General features: G+C 37.2%; 2 protein-coding genes across 4 annotated transcripts in view; both read left to right on the top strand.

Moving 5' to 3' along the window:
* RNF128 (ring finger protein 128) overlaps nucleotides 1-5,528 on the top strand; it is a 101,976-nt gene extending 96,448 nt beyond the window's left edge. For 2 of the 3 annotated variants that reach the window (XM_047716640.1, XM_047716639.1), the window contains exon 7: nucleotides 4,097-5,528. In XM_047716640.1, coding sequence (XP_047572596.1) covers nucleotides 4,097-4,230 — 134 coding nt within the window. In that variant the 3' untranslated portion in view covers nucleotides 4,231-5,528. The remainder of the gene's footprint in view (nucleotides 1-4,096) is intronic. The other variant, XM_047716641.1, reaches the window with a different exon arrangement.
* Nucleotides 5,529-10,740: 5,212 nt separating this feature from the next.
* TBC1D8B (TBC1 domain family member 8B) overlaps nucleotides 10,741-26,923 on the top strand; it is a 56,242-nt gene continuing 40,059 nt past the window's right edge. Inside the window, exon 1 of the mRNA XM_047716470.1 lies at nucleotides 10,741-11,039. Coding sequence (XP_047572426.1) covers nucleotides 10,910-11,039 — 130 coding nt within the window. The 5' untranslated portion in view covers nucleotides 10,741-10,909. The remainder of the gene's footprint in view (nucleotides 11,040-26,923) is intronic.

Here is a 26,923-nt window from a genome sequence, read left to right as displayed (position 1 = left end):
CCCCTCTACCTCTAGCCCCCAACAACCACCATTCTACTCTCTGCTTCTGAATTTGGCTTTTTTTTTTTTTTTAAAGACTCCACAGATAAGTGAGATCATGTAGTATTTGTCTTTTTTCTGTCTTATTTCATGTAGCACAAATGCTCTCCATGTCATTACAAATTGCAAGATTTCCTTCCTTCTCATAGCTGAATAATATTCCTGTGTGTGTTTGTGTGTGTGTGTGTGTATCACGTTTTCTTTATCTACTCATCTATCAGCAGATATTTAGGATATTTCCATATCTTGGCTATTTTGAATAATGCTGCAGTGAACATGGAAGTGCAGAAATCTCTTCAAGATAGTGATTTCATTTCCTTTGCATATATACCCCAAACTGGAATTGCTGGATCATATGGTACTTGTACTTTTAATTTTTTTGAGAAACCTCTATACTGTCTTTCATAGTAGCTAGGCCCGTTTACATTCCCAACAATGCACTGGGGATTCACAATGCACTGGGGATTCCTTTGTCCACATCCATACCAACACTTACCTCTTATCTTTTTGATGGTAGCTGTTCTAACAAGTGTGAGGTGATTAGCCCAATGTGGGGTTTTTGTGGGTCTTTTTTTTTAAATCATGCAACTCTTTTTTTTTAAAGGATTATTTATTTATTATATCATATTATATATATTATATATATTATTATATTTGACAGAGATCACAAGTAGGCAGAGGCAGGCAGAGAGAGAGAGAGAGAGGGAGGCTGAGCAGAGAGCCTGATGCTGGGTTTCATCCCAGGACTCTGGGATCATGACCTGAGCCAAAGGCAGAGGTTTTAACCCACTGAGCCACCCAGGCGCCCCAGCCCATTGTGTTTTTGATTTGCATTTCCCTGATGATTAGTCATGTTAATCATCTTTTCATGTACCTTTTGGCCATTTGTATATATTCTCTGAAAATATTTATTCAGTTCTTCTGACTATTTTTAATTAGATTATTTGGTTTTTTGCTGCTGAGTTGTAGGGGTTTCTTCTGTATTTTGGATATTAATCCTGTATTTGATAAGCAAATATTGTCTCCCATTCTGTAGGTTGCCTCTTCTTTCTGTTGACTATTTCTTCTGCTGTGCAAAACATTTCAGTTTAATGTTGTCCTTTTTGCTGATTTGTGTTTTTGGCGTCCTATACAAAAAATCGTTGCCTAGACCAATGTCAAAGAGCTTTCCCCCTATGTTTTCTTATAGGAATTTTATAGTTCAGGTATTACATTTAAGTCCTTAATCCATTTAGAGTTCATTTTTGTGACTGGTGTAAGATAGGGGTCCATTTTCATTCTACCATATGTGAATATCCAGTTTACCCAATACCACTTATTGAAAATACTCTTGTCCCCATTGAGTGTTCTTGGCTCCCTTGTCAAATATTGGGTGACTGCATGTATATGGGTTTATTTCTAGGCCTCAATTCTGATCCATTGGTCTATGTATCTGTTTCTATACCAGTATACTGGTTCCAATAGTATATTGGTTACGATAGCTTTGTAATATAATTTGAAATCAGGAAGTATGATGCCTCCAATTTTGTTCTTTCTCAAGATTGCTTTGGATATTCAGAGTCTTTGTGGTTCCATATAAATTTTAGGATTGTTATTTCTGTGAAAAATGCCATTGGAATTTTGATAGGGAATGCGTTGAATCTATAAATGGCTTTGGGGTATATGAACTTTCTTTTTTTAAACAGTATTCTTATAATTCAAGAATGTAGAATATCTTTACATTTATTTGTATTTTCTTCAATACCTTTCATCTGTGTCTTACAGTTTTCAGTACATATCTTTTACCTCCTTGGTTAAATTTATTCATAAGTATTTTATTGTTTTGATGCCATTATAAATGGAATCCTTTTCCTTATTTCTCTTTCAAATATTTCATTGTTAGTATATAGGAATGTGACTGGTGTTTGTATGTTGATTGTGTATCCTGCAGTTTTCCTGAATTCATGTATTAGTTCCAACAGTCCTACTGGTGGAATCTTAATCATTTTCTTCATATAAGGTCATGTCATTTGGAATAATTTTACTTCTTCCTTTCCATTTTGCTATCTTTTAATTCTTTTTCTTGACTAATTGCTCTGGCTATAATTTCTAGTACTATGTTGAATAGAAGTGGTAAGAGTGAGTACCCTTATCTTGTTTCTGGTTTCAGAGGAAAAGCTTTCAGCCTTTCACTATTGGGCATGATGTTAGCTGTGAGCTTGTCATAAATGGCCTTTATTATGTTTGGATATATTTCTTCTCCACCCAGTTTGTTGAGAAGTCCACATTACATTTAATGGTCATGTCTCTTTCATCTCCAATCTGTTTGTTCCTTAGTCTTTCATGACACTGACACTTTGAAAATTACTGGTCAGTTATTTTGTAGAATGTCCCTCACTTTGAACTTGTCTGCTGTTTCCCAATGATTAAATTTACTATCTATTGTGTATTTCTGACAAGAATACCACAGAAATGGTATTGTGTCCTTCTTTGCCTCCTGTCACATAATGAGGCACATTATGTTCATGTCTTGTTACTGGTGGTTTTTAATTTTGCTTAATTGGTTAAGATAGTGTCTGCCAAGCTTCTCCTTTTAAAGTTACTATTTTCCCTTTGTAAGTATTATCTTATAGAGAGATACTTGGAGGCTATGCATATGTTCTGTTTCTCATGCTTTTAGCCACTAATTTTAGCAATCAATGTCTTTTCCTTGTAATAATTATTACTGAAATGTGCGCCAAATGGTAATTTTCTATTTCCATCCTTCTTTCTATGTTAATTAAGCTTCTATTTTAAGGAAAAGCTATCCTTTCTCTATTTATTCAATTATTTATATAAAATAGTTTGGACTCATAAATATTTCTTTTATTCTGTAATGTTATTCTCATGATTTATTCATTGTTTAGATTGTTGTAGATTTGGTCATTGGGAACTCCCTCAAGGTAGTTTCTATGTTCTTTCAACATGCTTCATTATTTTTTTGAGCACTTTCTGGTACCACAAGATGTTCTAAGCCAGGGATTGGCAAAATTTTCTGTAAAGGTTCTGATAGTAAATATTTTAGGCGTTGAAGGCCTTAAGTCTCTGCTGCATTGGGAGGGGGGGATGTTTGACTTAAAACCCTTTAAAAATGTGAAAACCACTCTTAACTATTGATTTGACTTGCAAGCTGTAGTTTGCTGACCCCTAGGCTACAAGAGGTTAATCTTATATTCTCCTTGCTCTAACCCTAGAATCATCCAGGGCAGTCAGTAGCTTTTTAGAGAACAGTACTTAAAAACCAGGATCCTGGGCACTAGGTATGATCATTGCTATGGGAATGTCATTGCTATTAGCCCTTTCAGTGAACAAAGCTAGGAAATATGTGTACGTACTCAGACAAATATACACACACATCTATGTACATTTATCTATTTGAAAAACAGTGAGCTTGATACTGATATATCCGATTGTACTCAAACACCACAGTTTATTCTAGCCTTCCCCTTTCCTTACTTGTAACTCACAATTTCACTAACAAGTGTCTTTTTGTCTTTAGCCTTATAGGGTATAGTCAAAATATTGTTTTCCAAAGTTACTTAGGGTTAAGTTCTTTTCTTCCCCACTGTTTCCAGGATGGTTCTATATTTCTTCTGTTATGTAGTTATGTTCATCTGTTACCGTTTGTACTCCATTTGAGGAACTCCCTCTACCTTCCTGTTTGTTTTAAAGTTGGTGTACCTATCTATGCATATGAAAAACCATAGGTAATTTTTTAAAGCGCCCAGGTGATTGAAATGCAAAGCCAGGTTTAAGGATGGAAAAGCAGCAGACGACATAACTTTTGTTTTTAAGGAGGCTATAATCTAAGTGGAAGTAAGCACACATCTGAATAAAAGAAAGAGTAATAATAAATCAGTTTAATAAGGTCATATATGCCTTATGTAAGACATAGCCTAATCATATAATTATTAAAGGAATAGGGAATGAGCATAATAATCAGAATATGATAGACAAGAAAGGCTTCTTAGATGTGAGTGTTGAATTTTGTCTTAAGAGAGGGGTGAAATCATCCTAAAATTGCCATTTCTTTTTAAAGATGAGAATCTCCAGCTGGTAAACCATGAGGCAAGTTCCGTGGCAGTGGATGTTGTTCCTCATGTTGACAATCCAACCTTTGAAGAAGATGAAACTCCTGATCAAGAGACTGCTGTTCGGGAAATTAAATCCTAAAATCTGTGTCAATAGAAAACTTGAAACCTTAGTAATAACAGAACTGCCAATCAGGGCCTAGTTTACTATTAATGAACTGGATAAACTTAAATAAGAATGATACTGAAAGTGCTGAGATGACTGACTAATATTATGCTATAGTTAAATTACTTAAAATATTTAATCTATTAACTTTTTCCACAAACTCATAATGTTTTTCATAGGCAAGTTTCCTCTCAATAGTGATAGCAACATTTTTAAACATTTAAAACTCTCTTCAAGTAGTCATGTTTTTCATTTATAACAATTTTCTTATAAAACACGTTGCTTTTAAAATGTGGAGTAGCTGTAATCACTTTATTTTATGATAGTATCTTAATTAAAAATGCTACTATTTTAGCTTGGGCTATATGTGTCAGGGTTTTTCTCCAGGTGCTTATATTGATCTGGAATTGTAATGTAAAAAGCAATGCAAACTTAGGCTAGTACTTCATGAAATGTCTCTTTAGGCTACATTAAGTTGATAGAACAAGATTAAAGCAAAATACTCGTTTTAACAATTTCTTTTTAAAATTAGGCTAAATGTACTTCATGTGAGTGTTGAGCATAGTTTATCAGAGAATATGGACTGGACTGCATTGATTGGTATATTAATGACACCGATTTGATATAAGATTATAGATAAAAATTTCCTTATAAAAATGCTGTATAACTATTTCTCAATTATGGGATTTTCAAAAGCAGAATATATAAATTACCATACTATTTGAAAATGATAATGAGTAAGTCACACAAAAATTGGTAATTTGTCTTTGTGTATGAATAGTCTACAGAAATTAGTCTGTAGAAAATGTTTTCCAAACAATGTCAACTTTGAAAATTCAGTTTACATTTTACCTAAATGAGCTAAAATTACATTAGGTAAACTAAAATTCTGTCCATATAGCTATAAATTTTGTGAACACATTTTCTTGGTGTTTGAAAAAGAATTGGGGGGGGGGGGAATTCCAGGTGCCTTAATATAAAGTTTGAAGCTTTCATCCACCAAAGTGAAATAAAGCTACTTAAAAATGCACTTTATTTGTATTCTGTGTGGCTTATCTTGGTTTTAAAGTTGTGTTTCCAGTGCAAATCCCAGCAGAATTTAGGCAAAAGCTGAACAGACATGTATTTTTGTTTGCTAAATGTAGAATGGACAAAACCATTGCATTCTTGTACACTGATTTGAAATGCTGTAAATATTTCCCGATTTGTATTGATTCTCTTTAAATATAAAATGTAAATAAAATATTCCAATAAAAGTTTGTGTCTGGTGTTTAGTTCAGTTAGCCTATACTATTCATATGTGATTGGATTTGGGAGGAAAAAATGGTTGATATAAATGGTCATTGATATCTTTGATGAATAAAACCTAAAACTTTAGTATGATATTTATTTACACATTTCATTAAATAGAGAGGAATTGATGTCATTGTAATATAATTGAACTACCATGAATTATTTCAATGTCAGTAAGGTAAATAATGAGCTTGACCACTGCTAATACAAGTTTAGTAAAACACATTGATGCCCATCCATCTTTATGCTACCCAAGACATAAACCCATTTTATTACTTTAAAGTTTTCTTCTCCTTCAGCATTCTCTTTGGCAATATGGTTGTTGGGATGCTGTTAAAGAGTTAAGTGCATCTCTTTTGTCAAACATGTGAAGAGTAAACATGCTTGGGACACCTCAGAGCCATGATTATCAAACCAGGATACACATATGTCTTGGATGCACATATGTCTTATGAGGCAATATGCCAGGTGTATTTATGTGATGCCACACGATAAACTTGACCTATATTCTTATTTCTTGTTCTGTGGGGGGTTCTTTTGGGGTGGAATTTATAATTTTTAACCTTTCAACATCTGTATTGAAGTCTAATTAACATACAAAAAAAATTGCCCATTATAAATGTAGAGTTCCACAGTGCTTGTCAAACGTATAGAGTAGTGCAACTGTCCCTGCAATCCAGTTTTAGAACTTTCTATCACTGCAAAAAGTTCCCTCATACCTATTTTCAGTTAATTTCTGCTTCCATTCCAAGCCTCAGGCAACGATCAGTCTGCTTTCTATCTGTAGATTTGCTTATTCTGGACATTTCACATAAATGGAACCATACAGTAGGTGTGTGCTCTTTTGTGACTCGTTTCTTCCATTAAGAATATTTCCAAGGCTCATTCATGTTTAAAGCATGCATCAGCACCTCATTCCTTTTCATTGATGAATGATATTCCATTGTATGGATATTCCACATTTGGTTATCTGTCAGTTAATGAACACTTGGATTGTTCCCACTTTTTGTCCATTATGGATAATGCTGCTATGAATATGTGCAAGTCTTTGTGTAGATGTATGTTTTTTATTCTCTTCAGCATATACAAAGGAGAGGAATTCCATGTCACTTGTGAATTTTCTTCCTTTTTTGATAACATAGTTTGAGCAACAGACTATTATTACTCACATAATTATCAAAATATAAACTGATTAACAGTGGCAGGAGAAACATGTAGAGGGAGTCTCCAACTTGAGTGGTTTTCAGAGAGTTCATTTATAGGTTTAGCAAAAGTTAATTTGTATTATCTTACAAACAATCATAATGGTTCCCAGGCATTTAAAGACACGGTTGGGATGCAGGAACATTCCTTTCCCCTCACCCCCATCTAGTTTTTGTTCATTTATTAAGTATTTTAATTAAGCTCTGTAACATCTGGAGAAATTTTATCACCCTAGGCTGTAACAAATATTGAGGTTTTTACTCATTGCCTCTTCTGCTTGCAATGAATTTTTTAAAATTTTTAAACATTAAAATATATAAAAATTTATATTTACATACTATATAAGAAATTTATTATGGTGGACTCTTTGACCTCCATAGATACATGTTCATTGTCCTCTACATTAGAGCTAATTTGGTGAAAAGATTGATAAATACTCCCCACTAGTTCTTTTTTTCTTCAAAAACATCATGAATGTGAGACACTTGTGGACATACTTTGATTTTGATGGTTAGTGGTGGTGTATATATAAATAGGATTTAACATGGATAGCAGCAATTTCTCCTTCAACCAATACCCTAGTTCTCAAACAATGCCTTAGAAAAATGTAATGGGCATGTCCTGATACAAACTTTTTTTTAAGATTTTATTTATTTATTTGACGGAGATGGCAAGTAGGCAGAGAGGCAGGTAGAGAGAGAGAGGGGGAGGCAGGCTCCCTGCTGAGCAGAAAGCCCGATGCGGGACTTGATCCCAGGACCCTGAGATCATGACCTGAGCTGAAGGCAGAGGCTTAACCCACTGAGCCACCCAGGCACCCCTGATACAAACTTTTTTTTTTTTTTTAAGAAAGAGATTCTTTTTTTTTTTTTTAAGATTTTATTTGTTTACAGACAAAGATCACAAGTAGGCAGAGAGGCAGGCAGAGAGAGAGAGAGAGAGGAGGAAGCAGGCTCCCCGCTGAGCAGAGAGCCCAATATGGGGCTCGATCCCAGGACCCTGGGATCATGACCTGAGCTGAAGGCAGAGGCTTTAACCCACTGAGCCACCCAGGTGCCCCTGATACAAACTTTTTAAAAAAGCAATTCAGTCATCTAAAATTCTTTAACAGGGCTTATTTTTTTAAAGGTGCCTATGTAGGTCTTAATGGAAACATGATTAATTGCCCCGAAGTTGTTGTAGAGTTTGATTTTCAAATATCTAATTTGCTTAAATCAATAAACCTAAAACTTTAATGTGCTTACAAATTACCTAGAGATCTTGATAAAATGCACTTTCTGATTCAGCAGGTCTGGGATGGGGTCTGAGATTCTGAGTTTCTAGCAAGCTCCTGGGTGACGCAGATATTGCTGGTCCGGGGTCCAGATTTTTTTTTTTAAAGATTTTATTTATTTATTTGACAGACAGAGATCACAAGTAGGCAGAGAGGCAGGCAGAGAGAGAGAGGGAAGCAGGCTCCCCGCTGAGCAGAGAACCTGATGCGGGGCTCGATCCCAGGACCCTGAGATCATGACCTGAGCCGAAGGCAGAGGCTTTAACCCACTGAGCCACCCAGGCGCCCCCCGGGGTCCAGATTTTGAGCAGCAAACCTTTAAATGGTTCTCCCCCAGCAGTGCTCCACCTGTTTGAATCTTACTGTTTCTAAACCTGCTACAGGCAGGCTGTAAAACATCAACTAAGATTGTGAAATTCATTTCAAATAAGAATCCAGTAGAGTCTTTGAGAGCTTCAGCTTTTCCATGGCACAGGGTTTGGAATTGCTATTTAGGGTTTTCCAGTACCTATTTCCTATTTAGGGTTTTTCACATAGGTGTTTCAGGCTATGATGTAGAAGGTTGAGTCAGCTGAACTATTGACTGCTAGATAAATGAGGTTTTATCTCTGCATTGTACAACATTATTTCCATAAATATGTGGCTTCAATAAATCAGAAAACAAGAAGCAGACAGATAAGGTGAGATGCTGTTAGAGTATACCTGGAAAGTGATGTGAGGCGAATCTGAAGTGGTGATAGGATGGGATGGACTTTTGAAAAAGAAGTAGAGCAGGGAGAGTAGGTGAGTGTGTCGGGGCGGGGGGCAGGCAATGATGGTGGTGAGATTCAGAAGTTCAAGAATATTCCAAGATTCTTAGCTTGATCATCTTGGTAAGCAGTGGTGTTCTGAACTATGAGAACCTAGAAGGATAAATAACTTCTGGCAGGGGAAACATTGGAGAATTATGTTCGGCTTTGGACATGTATTTGAAGTATCTACATAGCATATGCACAGGTAGTATAGTGTCATGTTTTGTAGTCAGACAAATGTAGATTCAAACCCCAACTCTGTTGCTTATTTAGCTATGTGATCTTAGCAAGTTATTTAACTCCTCTGAGACTCCTGTTCATCTCTAAAGTAAGGATGTAAAAATGTGCAAGTTTATTAATAAGGATTAAATCAGTACTATACAGAGGAACCATCCAGTTTCGGACAGCCCTTGTCACAGTTGTAACCATTAAGTATATTGGGGGAAATGTGGTTTGATGGGGAAGAAAATTAAAAGGAGAAGGAAAGGTAAAAGGGACACTTTTCACCTCTCTGGTACATTTGCCAATCTTACTAGGAACATAAGAAATTATCTTCCTTAGTATATATCCAAATTGGGATGGCTTTCCCCAAAGATACATTGCAGTTTGGGCTCTGGGAAGATTGCCTCTTCCCATCTTTTCCAGAAAGCTGCCTTGGGACTGTTTACCACCTTTTAGCAGTAGAGAATCCCAAATTGATCCTTTTATCACCCCCAAGAAAAAAATCCCTCTTGTAGCACAGGCCTGCCTCCCTTGAGCTGGCCCACATCTTGGCTGGTTTAAGCCAGAGACACTCCTCCAAGGCACAGTTCTTTCGCTCCATCTTGGCATCTGGTTATGCCCCACCCCATTTTCTTTTTTTTTTAACGAAATGGCCCTGAGGCTTTATTCTCAAAACAGCATACCAAGAACCCCCCTTTTTAATATACATTGCCCCCCAACTCCGTCTTCTTACAAAACCGTTTTTGAGTTCAGTGCACTGTTTAATTCTGGTGGTCTCACTTATTTAAATAAATAAAAACATCCCTCAAATATTTCCTCACTGCGATGCCATACAAATCACTGACCTCATTCACCTTAGTGCTTAAGCAGATGCCAAGGTACAAAAAGGTGAAGGCCACCCTGAAAGGGATTTTTTTTCCTTAAAGAGTTTAATAAAAGGGAAAGATGTTTATAAATTGTTTAGATCCTGAAAAGTAGAGTCAGAGAAGACGTATTCTGTGGCTGATTACAATAGTTAAATAAACAGATAGGGGTGGCAATGGGGAGAGGGAGGCGCCCATGGCGTTAATAAAATCCTGCGGATTCTGGAGATTTTATGGGCCTCCTGTATGCGCAGAAAGAACTTAATCTAAGATTTTGAATTAGACAAGGAGTTGTATCAGACGCTACTCACTGAGTGACCTTGGGTAAGTCACCTCACCCGTCTGTGCTCTTGTTTATTTATGTACGAAGTGGGAAATAGTATCCACTTCGCAAGACTTCTGTGAGACTTACGTGAGATAATGTATATGAAATCGCTTTAGTGCAAAGTAAGAACTCATTAAATGTCAGCGCTGCAACTGCTGCTTCCCGGAATGGGCCGTTAATGACTCCAAAATTCCAGAAACTTCGTTTTCTACGGTTTACCACCCTCGGCTGTAAACGCATGACAAGAAACAACACATTCATACCTGGGGCTCACTTATTTGAACAAAAACCTCTTTAAACTTTAAATAGGCAAAATACACTTAAGCGGTGGCGGGACGCTCTTTGAAAACACCCCCAAACCCGTTCTCATCGCTGTGGATTGTGGGGAATGTAGTTCCCAGCGCTCATTGTTTGAGCACAGAAAAGCGAGTAGAAAACTACAACTCCCAGGGGGCAAAGAAGCGGGACTATTTCCCAGTCGGGCGGTAGAGCTGTAGGAGGGAATTGGCAATCTCACTGCCTACGTGGGAGAGAAGGGAGGGTTGGGGGAAGTGGAAAACCTGAACCCAAGCCGCTGCTGCCTGAGGAAGATTTAGTGGGAGGAGAAGTAGAGGGAAATACACAGGCGGAGGGTAAGGTGAGGAGGGCATCTGGGTCGCTGCTGCCGGGCGGCACAAAGTTCGCGATGTGGTTGAAGCCTGAGGAAGTGCTCCTGAAAAATGCGCTGAAGCTGTGGCTGATGGAAAGATCCAATGACTACTTCGTGCTGCAGCGGCGTCGGGGCTACGGTGAGGAAGGCGGCGGGGGTCTCACAGGTAAGCTGCGGCCACCCCCACCCACCTCGGGGCCATGCTCGCTGGTACTTAAAAGGCGGTGAGAGAAAACTGTTACTCGTCGCTACCCGCCGTCCGATTTTATACCCCGGCGGAGGGGTTGGGGTTCTCCTCCCGCCACCACCTTTCCGCCGCCCTCCCTGAGTCCTGACAGTGCCTCACCGGGCGAGCCACTGCTCTTTGGGTGGGAGGAGGAGAGGTTGGAGGGGTCCTTTCTGAGGCGGAAGAACAATCAGAGGCGGAGAAGGGGTTTTTAGGCAAAGTACCTGCCCGGTCTCTTCCCACGGGGGAGGGGGCTGATGACGAGTGTTAGTCCTCGACAGGTAGCATTGAGGCTGGTGACAAGGGCCAGTTCGCAGTTGTGGACTTAACTTTTTATACAGAATTCCCTATCAATAATCACCGTCCTGGGGAGTGCGGGTGTGTGTGGTGTGCGTGTGTGTGTGTGTGTGTGGGCGGGGAGGATAGTGAGGAGAAAGGGAGGAGCCCAAGTCACATCCTGAGGGATGGGCTTCAAATGAGAGATTAAGAAGGGGGTTGGTGAGCGGATCGGAGTGGCGGGGGGCGAGGGATAGGTCTCAGAATTGCTGACCTCTCCAAATTTAGCATCTTTTACTTTGTCACCCCGTTTTCAGTCCTTGGGATCTTCTTTCAGAGTAACCTCCGTAATTCGTTTCCCTCTCGGGGGTTTGGCGCTGCCCTTTCTTTCGAAGCCACGATCGTAAGCAAACCGGTGAAACAAATGGAAGTTTAACTCTGGCCGCCTAAAATCCATCCTGCCTTCAGTGATTTGATTTGCAAATCTAGAACTGTCCCTTGGTCAAGTGTTGAAAGCCTCCAGAAAATTTTATTTTGAGACCTTCCGTCTGGGGCGGGGGCATTCAAACTTTTGGACATGGGGGAACGCAGAGCTCTTTTTGGTGACAATTTGCAGTTTGGTATGGTGGCCTTGAAGTGGTGGGCCAGACTTCGTTTAGGCAGCGTGATGTAGCGGGAAGAGGGAAGAATACAAAAATCTGCACTTTAGACGTCCTCATGTCTTGTTGAATGGCATTCGACAAATTCTTTAATTTATTCAACCATAAACGCCTGCTGTGTGCCACATGGAATGCTAGTGTACAAAGACAATTAAGATTCACTTCCCCGCCTTTGAATTCATTGCTCATTATCTGGATAAGGGGGGAGAGGGTCGGGTTAGGAGCAAGTAACCAGTAAACCAGGCAAATTATAATTATAACCAGTAACTAGTAAATCAGGCAAATTATAATTAGAACCTTTTCAAGGTGAGGTGGAGAGAATTCTGGGGTTCTACAGTATTTTTTTTTTAATTTTGCAAGATCTCTTCAACTCATCCAGCTTCTAAAAAGACCCTCTTGAGAATATGGCAACAAAAATTGCCTTGTTAAACTTCAGGTTTTGTCATTTTCTGATTTTTTTAAAAAAAAAATTACAAGTGTTATTTTGCAGAGGATCCTTTCCATTTAATAGATGGATATATTTTCCAGATTAACGTTTGAAAATCAATCTTGATAAATACCAAGTGACACAATTTACCCTCTTCAGTCCATGGAGAACAGGTCAGAGTATATTTAAAATAGATCTTTATAGCCCTGTGTCACAGCATAATATTTTGGTTCCCCATTTTATTTGACCAGAATTTTTATGGTGCTCTTTTTCACATTACCAGAGAAGTATATTTCACTTCATACAACCTGAAAAATAATAGGTAAATCAGATTCGTGAGAATCAGATCAGTGTAATGTAGTATGAAATAGTTTTTCACTTGTTGCAAATTTCCTTTAAATAATCATTCCTTGTTTTCTGTTTTTAGTTTTTCATTTGACATGTTTTCTTAAAACATGGACCAGTTGCACCAGTTTCTCTATTCCATCCACTCCCATGTACTCTTCAAATGCATATCTGTAGAATAAGAGATTTGTCTGCAGAAATAAACCAAGATTTCTATCACACGTGTATGTTGAGAATAGCCATAACCCCTAATGTGGTCAGTGTGTCTGTCTGCTTGATTGTTTTACCTGTGGTATTTTCAAAATGCTTGAAATTTCCGCATAAGTGCTGCCACTATATTCCATGTAAATTAAGCAAAATGGGTCAGAAAGGAGCAGAGGTGTTTTTAAGGTTTGTTTGGTTCTTTTTGTTCCAGAGGAAAAGTGTGTGCTGATTTTCATAACTGCTCAATTACTATATTCTTACTTAAAATTGTGAAGCCAAGAGCTTTGCTACGCTTTGCTATGCTTTGCTATGCTTTACTGCAAATCCACATTTGGATTAGCTCTCACAGGAGTTTGACTGGGTGCCAGCATAAGCTTGCCTTTGTCTCTTTTGTTTGCTGAAATTCAAAGTTATGTCCTACCCCTTTAAATGATTCCTTTATACATTCTGTTTAATGGAGATAATAACCATCTAGAAATGTTAATAGTTGTACTTTCTTTAAGATTTTATTTCATTGTTATGTGATAATTGGCAATAATCACCAGCAATGTAATGACTTGGTGAAGTTAGTTGACTCTTTTTTTTCTAATAATGGAATTGGAGCAACAGAGAACTCTAGGGTGGTTATAACAGGAGACCGATATGTAAGTTAGAACTCCAAGGTCCTTTTCTAAATATCTGAAACATCTCTAATGGATATCTGGTAGATTACTTATTTGGCTAATTTATCTTACTTAATTGTCCTGGTTCACAACAGGGTAGGATATCTTGTGGAAATTTTTGTTATACATAAAGCTTATTTTATAGATAAAGTAATTTTCTTACATCTAGAGAAGTAATTCACCCATCTGGATTTTTGCAGGTATCTTACATTATCCTTTGATCCTCCTGGCTGATAAGGGTAATGACTTTGCTGTGACATCTAAATTTAGCACCTGGCTTTATGTAATTGAAAATAATGTATGCATATTTGGCTTGTTAAGCAGAAATCAACAATTTGCTCTGCTTGGTAGATTGGAACTACTACATGAGTGGAATTATGGGGCTGCATTCTAGTGTATGAGAATTAGGAAGACCTGACAATCAGGAAGCTTTAATTTAGATTATTTGTTGAGACTATTTTATTCTTGAATATTCCATATCTGAAAAGTGTAAGCAGGTTCTTGTGTGTTAGATTGATAATCTCCCTCAGTAGACCTTGTTTGGGGGTTGTAGAACAAAACTAAAAAGTAAAATTTATTAAAATTGAGAAGTTTTAGACATTCTGTTTTCTTATCTCCTCTTTCATCTTGGCACCATTACTTTGGAATTAAATCAGATGTAAAAACTAGAACAAAGTAACATTTTAAATGAGCTTTCCATTTCAAAATGTTTTGTGATATTTATATAAGCTTAACAAATCACCATGTAAATGATTCATCATAATTATACACATAATACACACATAATAATAAGGTAGCCTTTTAAAGAATTTCTTTTTTTTTTAATTTATTTGACAGACAGATCACAAGTAGGCAGAGAGGCAAGCAGAGAGAGACAAGAGGAGGAGGCAGGCTCCCTGCTGAGCAGAGAGCCGGATGCAGGACTCGATCCCAGTACCTGAGATCATGACCTGAGCCGAAGGCAGAGGCTTTAACCACTGAGCCACCCAGGCCCCCCTAAAGAATTTCTTAGTGACCATCTGTCAAAAATACAAGGCTTTCTCTCTTTTTTCCCACTTCCAGCTCAAGGAGCCCATCTCTGAAAATGTTCTCACTTTTTCTTAGCAAACTATGCCTGCATTCCATGTTCACAAAGGAGCTATCTGATAAAACTTTTGGCTTCCCAGGTGCTTTATTATTGGGACGAAAGTACGCAAATAGTGGCCATGATACCACATTTTAGATAAGGAAATATCAAACCCCCCCTGACACACACTGTAAATTAATAAATATTATTTTGACTTATTGAAGAGAAAATCCCATAGGGCAAACCTCAGGAGGACAGATCACACCGTGTGCTTCCTTCCTTTACTCCCTCCCTAGAACATTTTGATGCACGTGAAATCAAGTAAAAAATTACAGTTGACCCTTGAACAATGTGGAGGTTAGATATGCCTGGCCTCCCCACCCCCACCCTGCCATGTGCAGTCACAAATCCACATATAAATTTTGACTCTCCCAAAATTTAACTACTCATACCCTACCATTGACAGGAAGCCTTACCAATAACATAAGTAGTAAATTAACCTATATTTTGCATATAGTATATTCTATTCTTCCAATAAAGTAAACTAGAGAAAAGAGAGTGTTATTAAATCAAAGAATAAATACATTTGTATCACTGCACTGTATGTATGGGTAAAAATCCACGTATAAGTGGGCCTGCACAGTTCAAACCCATGTTATTCAAGGGTCAAGTGTACTTTATTATTTTCTTTTCATGTGTACTTTAAAGATGGATAAAATTAACAACATAGGAAGGAACAGATGTTGTCGAGGATGTGGAGAAAGGGGAACGCTTCTGTGCTATTGGTGGGAATGCAAACTGGTGCAGCCACTCTGGAAAACAGTATGGAGGTTCCTCAAAAAGTTAAAAATAGAGCTACCCTACAATCCAGCAATTGCACTACTAGGTATTTACCCAAAAAATACAAAAATACTGATTCAGAGGGGCACATGCACGCTGATGTTTATAACAGCATTATCAACAATAGCCAAATTATAGAAAGAGCCCAAATGTCTACCATCAACTGATAAGTAGATGAAGAACTTGTGGTGTGTGTGTGTGTGTGTGTGTGTGTGTGTGTGTGTGTGTATAAAATGGAATATTACTCAGCTATAAAAAGAATGAAATTTTGCCATTGCAGTGATGTGGATGGAGCTAGAGAGTATTATGGTAAGCAAAATAAAGTCAGCCCAAGTAAGACAAATACCGTATGATTTCACTCATATGTTTAATTTAAGAAACAAAACAGATGAACATAGGGGAAAAAAAGAGAGAGGCAAACCAAGAAACAGACTCTTAACTATAGAGAACAAACTAAGGGTTGCTGGAGGGGAGGTGGGCAGGGCGGTGGGTTAAATGGGTGATGGCTATTAATGAGGGCACTTGTTGTGATAAGCACTGGATGTTATATGTAAGTAATGAATCACTGAATTCTACACCTGAAACTAATATTGCACTGTATCTTAACTAGCTGAAATTTAAATAAAAACTTGAAACTACAAAAATAAAAATAAAGATCTCTTTTTAAAAAAAATATTTAATTCCAGTATAATTAACATACAGTGTGATATTAGTTTTAGGTGTACAATAGAGTGATTCAACAATTTTATACATTATTCAGTGCTCATCACAGTAAGTGTACTCTTAATTCCCCTTATCTGTTTCACACATTCCCCACCCACCTCCCCTCTGGCACTCACCAGTTCTGTGTATTTGAGTCTTGTTTTTTGTTCATCTCTATTAATTTAGTCATTTGTTTTGTTTCTTAAATTCCACATTTGAGTGAAATTTATATAGTATTTGTCTTTATCTGACTTCACTTACCATCATACCCTCTAGATCCATCTGTGTTGTTTTGAGTGAGAACTTCATTGGTGGTCTTAAGATGTGAAAGATGATCATTGTCACCACTTTTTCTTGGTAGTAGTGGAAGGATTATTTACTGCATAACTATAAGCCTCAGGAGTTTTTTTAGTTACCTGCTGGTAACACTGCTCTCTCTTCCTTTCCCCTCCCTTGCTTGTTGCTGAGGTCTTTCTATAAGCATACAAGAAAACACTACTTACCTTCACTTAGGATCTTCAATCTTCAATCCTCAAAAGTTAAGTTAAAATAATAAAGATGATGTGGATTATACAGAGAGGGGCTTTTTTGGCTAAGATACTGGAAATTTATAATGTAAGTAGGAAACGTATTTGCTAGCGAGTGGCTTTCATTCTAATGGAAAAAAAAAAAGACTAACAATTATGACATTGACCAACTTTCATTTTTCCAAACCTCCTGCAAAGCTGACCTTTCTCATTTAAAGAGATCTTTAAAAGTAACTTTTTACTTGATTTCACATGGATCAAAATGTTCCAGGGAGGGAACAGAGCATGGTGTACTTTGCCCTCCCAGGGGTTACCCTATGGGATTCTTTTTTTAATAAGTCAGCTACAAGCCAACATCCATAAATACATCAATACACCACTGAGTTCATTGACTGCGCTTGCCTCATTAACCCTACTACCTTTGTTTTCCCTCATTCTTTAATATTTTTATGTCTCTATTGACCTGTAATTGTTTTATAAAGGCTTTGTTTCCTCATCTGTAAAATGGGAACAAAACTTGTCTTCCCTACCTCATAGCACTGTTCTGAGAGTCAAATGAGTTTTAAAACTTGTGAGCAACTATATAAACATCTGATATTCATTTATCCACTAATGGAGTGCCATTTTCTGTAGGGCCAAAGGAGCATCTATATTTATATTCTTTTCCCTGTATTTACTTTTCCCATGTTGTATATAGAAATTGATTTGGAGTAGTAACATTGAATATGTTCAATCTGCAATGATTCCACTATGAAAGTAAAACACTGATAGTTATTCAATAATTTTGGTATAATAGTGATTATGCATTTATTATTTATAACCAAAATGGTATACATGTAGTAGAATAAAATATCACAGCAACTTTTCATTTTGATCTATGATTGCCCAAAACGTGGAAGTTCTCCAACAGTACTTCTACAGATAAAAGCAGCACTTGTCTTACTGAGTGATATTGAAGAATATGTATAACTTGAGTCACATTAGTTATAGTTTTCAAAACATGATACTTGAATAGAAATGATTCAGCTGGTGAAAACCCATGCTTCTCATGGACAGTTGCAGTTGTGGAAGGACTGTGGATGTAAAGTAAGCTGCCCAAAACTAATAATAAATAAAATAAATAAATAAATAAATAAATAATAAACAAATAAAAACTAATAATAAGATAAATGGCAGTATAATGTTTACCCTGTTGGAGTACAACTATGACATGTATTTTATATTACATTTACCTTAGAAAATCTGACCAGTTTTCAACCTTTGTTGCTGCTATATAAGCACAAAAGGTAAGAATAAATTCCATAGGTGGTTGTAGAGGATACATCCATTTAACAGATACTTACCAAGTGCTTTCTAAAAACCAAGCACTGTTTTAGGTGCTTGAGATAATAGCAAGTGAGCAAAACAAAATCCTTATTCTCATGGGGCTAACATTCTAGTTGAGGTAGGCAAACAAACAATACATGGCTGGTCGTAATAAGCCATATGAAGAAATATAAAATAAGCTATAGTGATAGGGGAGGAGTTTGGTATTTTAGATAAATTTGGTCTAGGAAGGCCTCTTTAAGATGACCTAATAGCAGAGACCAGAGGGACTAGAGCGTATGAAGCCAAGTGGATACTTGGAGGCAGAGTGAATATATATAATTCTTTCTAGGAATTTTGCTGTGAAGAGAAACAGAAAAATGGAGTAGTAGCTAGTTACTGTCCTGGGTGTTGGGTATACAAATATAGTGAATAGAACAGAAATTCTACCTTCACAGAATTCATAATTTAGTGGGACAGATAATAACCAAGTAAACCAGCAAATATATCATTACTGGGGTAGTCAGTAATGATATCTGCCTGATTTTGGTCATTCATTAAAGTCATGAATGAGGGTTTATTTGAAACCCCCAACACAATTTTCCACGGCCAGTTCTGGTGTGAAGTATGCTTATCAGATGTCCTGTTAAATAATACAAGGATTCCTAAAAGCAGTGATTAATAACAATAGGTGGTATTCTGGTGGCAGAATTCCAATCTGACATCTGAAAAGTATTTTGTCAAAAAGCAGTTTCTGTTTGTTTTTTAATTAAATCAGCCAAATATGGAAACTAATAAAATCTGGGATGTGGTATGATAGAGAAATGAGGAGAACACTCTAAGCACGACAAATTATATGATAGTGTAAAAGCAAAAAAAAAAAAAAAAGGCAGTCATTGGGAACACAGCAAGTATTCCAGATTGATTTATTTGTGGTTGGAAATATAAGACTCAAGAAATAATGCCCTGAGCAACTAGAAAAGGTTGTTAAAAGGAATGCCCTCTGGGTATTTCCCCCAAAGATACAGATGTAGTGAAAAGAAGGGCCACCTGTACCCCAATGTTTATAGCAGCAATGGCCACGGTCGCCAAACTGTGGAAAGAACCAAGATGCCCTTCAACGGACGAATGGATAAGGAAGATGTGGTCCATATACACTATGGAGTATTATGCCTCCATCAGAAAGGATGAATACCCAACTTTTGTAGCAACATGGACAGGACTGGAAGAGGTTATGCTGAGTGAAATAAGTCAAGCAGAGAAAGTCAATTATCATATGGTTTCACTTATTTGTGGAGCATAACAAATAGCATGGAGGGCAAGGGGAGATGGAGAGGAGAAGGGAGTTGAGGGAAATTGGAAGGTGAGGTGAACCATGAGAGACTATGGACTCTGAAAAACAATCTGAGGGTTTTGAAGGGGCAGGGGGTGGGAGGTTGGGGGATCCAGGTGGTGGGTATTGGAGAGGGCATGGATTGCATGGAGCACTGGGTGTGGTGCAAAAACAATGAATACTGTTACGCTGAAAATAAATTAAAAAAAAAAAAGGAATGCCCTCATCTATAGAATAGGAAAACCTGAGATAGAGAATTAAAGGTACTTGAGAATTAAACCTTTGTTGTTTTTTTGTCCCCACTGTTCTTTCAACTCCAGTCTAAATGGTCTTGTTTTTTTTTTTCTCCCTTGCTCCAGTATAAAGAAGTGAAGTTTTAAAACAATCACATTTGTTGATTTTTTTTTTAAGTCATTGTATTAGTTGTCCTCTCGTTTTATACTAACCAAGATTAGGGTCAGCTTTAGGTCCTCTAAATAATGTTTTTAAAGTGCTGTATCATTTGTATATTGAGTTTTCAAGTAAGTGTCTTTAAAAGAATGCAGGGAGAGGAAAAACAAGACAAAGAAGAGTTATTTTTATTAACTGTTTTCCAAAGCTCTCAGTGTAAAGTTGGCAGCTTTGAAAATGCCAACTGTGGCTATTGGATTATTCTAAAATAAGCATTCACAGTCCTGTTTTAAGGGCTTAGTTCTGGTAGCAAAAGCAATAGAATAAACTATACCCATAACCTCCACTGAGAACACTACTTTCTCTTCTTGGAATGTATTTTCTACTAAGTGTGTTGGCAGTTTACTAATTAGTTTGTTCATTAACATTTAATGAAGTTGAGATTATAAAAAAATTCAGTCAAGGTGTAGTTGTTTGACTTTGAAAACGTGGCAATTTATGACAAGATACAGAATCCACTATAAAGTTCTAGCAGTCATTTCTATGGCCAAAATTTATAATCACACGTTTTACGTAGAATTGAAATAAAATCTTGGTTGTAATTTAGAAGTTCATTTAAATGACTCTTCTGCAACTAGAGCAGTATTGCCTTACACAGTGCCCTCAATCTAGTTTGCAAGCAGAAAGAGACACTTGTCAAACTGAAGTGTCTGAAATTAGTACATAGATAATGAGAACCATCTTCCAGCTGTGGCTGTTTTAACAGCCTCTCCAACACTCATCTCTTGGGATCCTACCTGTTTGTCATTATCATTGACGTAATACAAAAAAGAAATGTTTGGGGCGCCTGGGTGGCTCATTTGGTCTAGTGGCTAGCTCTTGATTTGAGCTCAGGTCATGATCTTGGGTCCTGGGATTTAGCCTCCATGTCCCCCAAAACGCTCAGTGGAGAGTCTACTTCAAGATTCTCTCTCTGTCCGCCCCTCCCCCCTCTTGCTATCTCTTTCTCTCTCTCTCTCTCTCCCCCAAAATAAATAAATAAATCTTGTAAAAAATGTTATACACAAGTAATGAATCGTTGAACACTACCCCAAAAACTAATGATAGACTATATGTTGGCTAACTGAACATAATAAAAAAAAATAAACAATTTAAACAATTAAAAATTTATCAAGTTTGCAAATGTCTAAAACTTAAAAGGAACAGGGCGCCTGGGTGGCTCAGTCATTAAGCATCTGCCTTTGGCTCGGGTCATGATCCCCTGGTCCTGGGATCGAGTCCTACTTCCAGCTCCCTGCTCTGCAGGAAACTTGCTTCTCACTCTCCCACTCCTCCTGCTTGTGTCCTCTCTTTCGCTGTGTCTCTTTCTGTCAAATAAATAAATAAGATCTTTAAAAAAAAAATTGAAAAGGACAATTAACACCATAGATCAGTTATCTCAACACTGGCTGCATCTTATATTCAACTGAGAGCCTTTTAAAACAAACTAAATGACTCCAGGAGGGATAAATGACAGAAGATAGATGAAATGTTCATAATTATTGAAGTTAGGTGATGGGCACAAATAAGTGTCAATATATTATTTCCTCTATATTTTTTTTACATTTGAAAAATTTAATAATACAGAGTTAAGGGAAAAAAATAGAACACCCAGACCATATCCCAAATAAATTACATTAGAATGTCTAGGCTTTAGTAGTTTTGAAACTTGAGCTTGAATAGTTTCAAAAACTCCAAATGATTCAAATTTGAAGTTTCAGTTGAGAATCACTGTCATAGAAAATAAAATCAAGATTCAGAAATATCTGGGCAAGTTAGAATGCTCAGTTGACATCATTGGGATAAAATTTAACATGGATAAGTGTAAACTGCATTTAGGTGTTGTTGTTTTTTTTTTTAAATCAACTGTACAGGACAGAGAATACCTAGGTTGGTACTTGTATTTGTGAAATAGATTGAAGTAGATTAGTTAATAACAGGTTTAATATAATGTGATGTAATGGCTTATCACATGTAATGTGATCTAATGGCTTAAAAAGGTAGTATGATCTTATACTACGTTAATAGAAACTTGGAGCCCACAATATAAAAAACCTGCCTTTATTCAGACCATATCTGACATTCAGATTTGAGTGCCACATTTTATAAGAGACTTTGACAAATAGGTATGTTAAGAGAATGATAGAAGAAAAATCTCACATACCAAACAATCTCATACAACAAACAATTGAAAAAAACTAGGAATATTTTAAGTTAGGAGAAGAGAAGAATAAGCAAGGAAGACAGAATAATTATAAAATAATCATAATATTTGAAGACCCATCGTGTTCAATAAAGAGTATGTTTTGCATGGTCCCAAATGCTACCCAGGAAATAGCATTTTATTTTTTCTAAGAAAAACCTCCTTTTTTCTTATTTAAAAAGTGTGTAAGAAGTAGCTTTTTTTATCTTAAAGATAAAAAATGTTCATTGTAAAAGTTTGCAACAATATGTATAGGTATTAAAAAATAATGACCACCCATCATCCCTCTGCCTAGAGATAACCACTATAACTAGGATCACCTACCTTATTTGTGGGGCCCAGTGCAAAATGAAAATTCAGAACTCTTTGTTCAAAAATTAAGAATTTCAAGACAGTGACAGCAGAGAATTAAACTAAGCAGAGGCCCTTTTTTTTTTTTTTTTTTTATTTATTTGTCAGAGAGAGAGAGGGAGAGAGAGCGAGCACAGGCAGACAGAATGGCAGGCAGAGGCAGAGGGAGAAGCAGGCTCCCTGATGAGCAAGGAGCCCGATGTGGGACTCGATCCCAGGACGCTGGGATCATGACCTGAGCCGAAGGCAGCTGCTTAACCAACTGAGCCACCCAGGCGTCCCAGCAGAGGCCCTTTTGAGCATGGAGCCCTTTGGACAGGTCACAAGCCCTTGAAGTTAGCCTTGACTATAACATTTGGATATATAAATCCTTTCATATTTTAGAAAGGACTTTCCAATTTTTTATTGTGTTTAGTTAGCCAGCATATAGTACACCATAAGTTTTTGATGTAGTGTTTAGGGACTTTCCAATTAATAGAAAATCCCACCAAAGCAATAGTCTACCTGGGGAAAAGTAAACTTTCTGGAGTTATAAAGGAATAAGCCAGGCTTTTTATCAGAGATACTATAGAATATGCTAGAGGTTGGACTGCATGACCTGTTAGGGTATTTTTCAGCTCAGTTGTGCTTTATCTCTATCTAGCTAAAAAGAATTGGTTCATGAGCAATAATCATTATTTTAAATGGTGGAACCTTGCTTTTTTGTGATCTTCCTATGCCATTCAATAAACAGTATTGTGATGGTGTATATCCTTAAGAGGTTTGGTGTTATTTGTATGGCTGGATGCTACCAAACACCCCATAGACATTACCAGGCTCTAGAGCATTGGTACCTTACTCAATGTAGACATTCAAAGGATGATTTGAACTTCTTTATAATTTTTAATCTCTTGTTCTGTCACATAGATGACAGTGTCTATTCTCTTCTCAATTTACTATAGCTACAGAAATTCCCATGTATAAGCTGTTGATGACCTTGGATGCCCAGGCTGTCAGATAATAAACCTCTATGTACATAGAAAAGCAACCCAAAGTTATCTGCTTGTTTTCTTGTACTCTTACAACCCAGACATTGGCACATGTTAATTCCTGATTGACTTGCAAGGACTTGATGATGATTATAGTTTAATGAGCTAGAAGAGTTCCCCCAAATGACTGGAAATATATTCTAGCACTAGGTCCCAAATTATTTGTCGTATAGCCTTATACTAACTGGCTGATTTAATGTACTTACAAAATCTGAACAATTTCCTTTCTACATAGTGTAAGGCACTTGTAATCTCGTGAACACATTTCTGCTGCTGCTGGTGCAAAAAAATGACCTTTCTTGTCAGTGATTTTGACTACTTTGTCCCCAGTCTCTTTCTAGCATAGAACTAATTGTTATTATTACATTACTCAGGAATGATTATCCATGGCCTCTCCTTTCTTTTCTGCCTCCTCACACATCCACTCTCCCACCATTATTTTTCAGCTGAGCCATACTTTTTTTTTTTTAACCATTTTGCTCTTTCTCCTGTTCTAATACTATTTTTCCAGTGTATGTAAGTAAGGCAATAGAATTTAAGCTAGTTTTACTTAAAATGTGGTAAAGGCAGTGGTGCCTGGGTGGCTCAGTTAAGTGTCTGCTTTTAGCTCAGGTCATGATCTCAGAGTCATGAAATCAAGCCTCACCTGGGGCTCCCTGCTCAGCGGGGAGTCTGCTTCTCCCGCTCTCTCTGACTCTTCCCTTGCTTGTGCGCGTGCGCTCTCTCTCTCTCTCCCAAAAATAAATAAATGAAATCTTAAAATGTGGTAAAGGCAAAATAAATGATTTTCCTTATAAATTTGAAAATATTTTTTTGAAATTTTTAGAATTTAAATTCTTGGGAGGCAAATCCAGCAGCTAAAACAATGCTGTTTAATAAGTGCTTTTTTTAAAAAAAAAGATTTTATTTATTTATTTGACAGACAGAGACCACAAGTAGGCAGATTCAGACAGAGAGAGGAAGGGAAGCAGACTCCCTGCCCAGCAGAGAGCCCAATGCGGGGCTCGATCCCAGGACCCTGGGATCATGACCTGAGCTAAAGGCAGAGGCTTTAACCCACTGAGCCACCCAGGCGCCCCTAATAAGTGCTTTTTTAAAAAAAAAAATTTTAATTAACATAATGTATTATTATCCCCAGGGGTACAGGTCTGTGAACTGCCAGGTTTACACACTTCACAGCACTCACCATAGCACATACCTTCCCCAATGTCCATAACCCCACCACCCTCTCCCTACCCCTCTACACCCAGCAACCCTCAGTTTGTTTTGTGAGATTAAGAGTCTCTTATGGTTTGTCTCCCTTCTGATCCCATCTTGTTTCATTTATTCTTTTCCTACCCCCCAACCCCCCACCTTGCATCTCAACTTCCTCATATCAGGGAGATCATATGCTAGTTGTCTTTCTCTGATTGACTTATTTTGCTAAACATAATACCCTCTAGTTCCATCCACGTCATCACAAATGGCAAGATTTCATTTCTTTTGATGGCTGCATAGTATTCCATTGTATATATATACCACATCTTCTTTATCCATTCATCTGTAGATGGACATCTAGGTTCTTTCCATAGTTTGGCTATTGTGGACATTGCTGTTATAGACATTCAGGTGCACGTGCCCCTTCAGTTCACTACATTTGTATCTTTAGGGTAAATACCCAGTAGTGCGATTGCTGGGTCGTAGGGTAGCTCTATTTTCAACTTTTTGAGGAACCTCCATGCTGTTTTCCAGAGTGGCTGCACCAGCTTGCATTCCCACCAACAGTGTAGGAGGTTTCCCCTTTCTCCGCATCCTTGCCAGCATCTGTCATTTCCTGACTTGCTAATTTTAGCCATTCTGACTGGTGTGAGGTGGTATCTCATTGTGGTTTTGATTTGTATTTCCCTGATGTCGAGTGATGTGGAGCACTTTTTCATGTGTCTGTTGGCCATCTGGATGTCTTCTTTGCAGAAATGTCTGTTCTTGTCCTCTGCCCATTTCTTGATTGGATTATTTGTTTTTTGGGTGTTGAGTTTGATAATAAGTGCTTTTATTTAAAGTTATAATTCCTTTATTTTGACAATGTTGTCAAGTTGTTATATGTATATTTATATACACAGACATTCATACACTTGATTTTGAAGAGAGTTACCTCTTTTGGTTCTTCTTTCTATTCTTTTATCTTTCTTCTGAATATTTTCCCTTTCTGGTCTTCCAACTGAGAACCGTCTCCTTTTTTTTTTTTTTTTTTTGCATTTCCTGAATAATTTCAATCACATTGCTCTGAAGAGGCTATCTGCAATGTTTAGCTTCTACTTTTCTTTCTTTATCCTTCATTTTTAGCCAAATCCAATTTTTCACAGTCCCTTTTTCATGCTGAAAGTGATAGAATTATTTTTTTTCTTTTATCTCTAAAACCTCCAGGAATTCCATCATTATTAGTTGAAATATAATCACCTCCTCTGTCTCTCCTCCTCATTCCCATTCTCTCTTCCCCAGCACCTACTCTTTAATAATGTTGTCTGGATTTTCTTATTTCTATTTCTTAATTTCTTCCATTCATACCAGAACATTTTTCATATCAGATCACTTTTTTTCTCTGTAATCTGTACATGTTGCCATTGCCAAAATCTTGATACTTTACTTCCACTATCAAAACCCTCTGTCAGGGGTGCCTGGGTGGCTCAGTGGGTTAAAGCCTCTGCCTTCAGCTCAGGTCATGATCCCAGGATCCTGGGATGGAGGGAGACTGCTTCCCTTCCTCTCTCTCTGCCCGCCTCTCTGCCTACCTGTGATCTCTGTCTGTCAAATAAATAAATAAAATCTTTAAAAAAATCCACAAAACCCTCTGTCAGATTGCTAATTGATATTAGACTGCATTTGTGACCCCTGTTTTTATTTTTTGCTGATTTCTTACATTCACTCTCTTAACCTTTTCTTTCAGCTGAGCCAGATTTCTCTTTGTATCTCTATTCTACCACCTAATCTTCTAATTTACCTCCTCCCTCAATGCTCATTATAACTTCCTACCACACAACTGCCAACCTACCTATATTCTCATTCAAAGCTTGCTTGTAATCTTAATTCCTTTTAAGTGAGTAAAGATAGGAAAATAGCCAAAAGCCTATTTTGTAATTGGTTTAAATTTTTTCTCAAATCTCTATGCTAAATTAAAGAGAAGTGCCTTATAAAACAACACCAACACTCAAGCAATCAAAGGAAGGTAGTTTTATATATTTCAGTCATCCCATTGAAATTTTGCTCCTGTTGTGCCTAGCAACATATTGAAAGGTAGATGGGGTACAAACCCAGAAGTAGGAGACGTGATTATTGTCCTCCGAGAACTAAAAATCTAGATAAGGAGACTAGATTCATATACATGAAACATTTAGAAAATAGTTTTAATAACTAGCCTAATAATCAAAATGCTAGGTTGTATGGTATAGACTTTAAGTGTTCAAAGTAATCAGGAAAAAGAGAAGGCATTA

The sequence above is a fragment of the Lutra lutra genome, chromosome X (assembly GCF_902655055.1).
Source record: "Lutra lutra chromosome X, mLutLut1.2, whole genome shotgun sequence".
Lineage (NCBI taxonomy): Eukaryota > Metazoa > Chordata > Mammalia > Carnivora > Mustelidae > Lutra > Lutra lutra.
This window is presented reverse-complemented; position numbering and strand designations above follow the sequence as displayed.